This window comes from Verticillium alfalfae, genomic scaffold (genome assembly GCF_000150825.1).
Source record: "Verticillium alfalfae VaMs.102 supercont1.9 genomic scaffold, whole genome shotgun sequence".
Classification (NCBI taxonomy): Eukaryota; Fungi; Ascomycota; class Sordariomycetes; order Glomerellales; family Plectosphaerellaceae; genus Verticillium; species Verticillium alfalfae.
Window position 1 is genome coordinate 597,015 of NW_003315030.1, and position 1,577 is coordinate 598,591.

At 57.9% G+C, this 1,577-nt stretch overlaps 1 protein-coding gene across 1 annotated transcript; it reads left to right on the forward strand.

The window, feature by feature from the left end:
• Positions 1-3: 3 nt before the first annotated feature.
• On the forward strand, positions 4-624 carry VDBG_07134 (cell polarity protein alp11; the record flags this gene model as incomplete). Its single annotated transcript, XM_003002517.1, has 1 exon — positions 4-624. The coding sequence occupies one exon, from the start codon at positions 4-6 to the stop codon at positions 622-624; it is 621 nt and encodes a 206-aa protein (XP_003002563.1).
• Between the last annotated feature and the right edge of the window lie 953 nt (positions 625-1,577).

The window sequence follows — 1,577 nt, forward strand, 5'->3', positions numbered from 1 at the left end:
AAGATGAAACAAGACACACATGCTAGGATGATGCATTTTCGTCCCGAACCCGTTGCCGCCGCCCACACAGTCGTCTTTCGTGCCTGCCCAACAACTGCACAGGCAGCCGGATATTTTGACACTAACGCGAAGCCCCAGGTCGTGGACACGCGCCCCATCAACGCTCAGCCCAACTTTAATGACACGAGCGTCGAAAAGTTTGTCCTCCCTGTTGAGGAATACGAGAAGAAGACAGACTCGGTCCTTGCCTGGAAGAAGGCTCAGAAGCTGGGCCGCTTCGACCCCGACGCCCCAAGCCACGAGCAGGCCAAGATTGAAGCGTTCGAACGCGACATTCAGCAGCGCGGCATCGGCGCTGGTCGTAGGTGCCGCGTTGGCGGCGATGACACGAGGCGCGGTGTCATCAAGTATGTGGGGGAGGTGCCCGCAATCCCAGGCGGCGCGGGGCCATGGGTTGGCGTACACCTCGACGAGCCGGTGGGGAAGAACGACGGCAGTATCCAAGGGACACGTTACTGGGGCGAGGAGTCTGCGCTGAAGCATGGCGTCTTCGTCCGCCCGGAGCGCGTGGAAGTGGGGGATTGGCCTGTGCTGGATGATTTGGATGATATGGAAGAGATTTAGGGGGGCCATCGCATTGTCTGGCATGCCGCATGCAAGGGACCTTATTCGGTGCACAATACTCAGGGCATGCTCCCGGGGACCAAGCAACGATAGTCATCAGCAGCAGACACATGCCCATCCCAACCAACACATGATCCGTTGCAACTATCATAAGTCTCGAACACTAGATGCGCTGCATAAACACTATCTGGCCCTGTTTGAATACTTCCATTCAGCGGGCCACGCACCTCATGGGGTGTGCAGGTCAAAAGACTGACAAAGTGCCTCTGGTGAGGCCCAGGGAAACATCAGATGCCCAGGAGAGCAAACCGCGCACACGGTTAAGATGTAGATGACGAGCCACGGGGTTCTGTTGGTTCTGTTGGTTCTTTTCCCAAATAGGTTGATCGCGCATCTCCGGACGAACACACAGCAGATGTGAGCACGTTTACCGCCAGCCGTGAAACAACCCTCTCGACGACGCCCGCGGAGACCCCACCAAACAGGCACGGCAGGGCCCACGATCAGGAGCGCCGTGTCGGGCAGGGTGCGGACGACGCGACAAGGGACGTGCCCCCGCCCCGTGTCGTCTGATGAAGGCGGCTCGCGGTGTGGGTCCAGATCAAAGACTGGCTGGACGGCAGGGCCGGGGGGTGTGTGTGATGGAATCGAGGAAATGTTTCAAAACGTGTGACCGAAGTGTTGTCAAAAGGCGAGCGCAGGTGCAGTTTCTTCTCCCCTCTCTGGGGCATGCGCATTTGCGATGCTGGGCGAAGGGCGGGTCTGTTGGGATGCAGCTGGGTTTGTGATCACCAGGGAGCCCCCCCTTCCTTCCCTGTCAGTGGGTAGAAGTTTTCCGCACCAATGGGGGGCACCCAGAATTTTGGAAGCCTTGCCAACTGGTACGAAAGGGCCCATCCGGGAATCGACTGGATGATTTGTCAAATTGCAAACCTTGCTAACCAATAGAAATT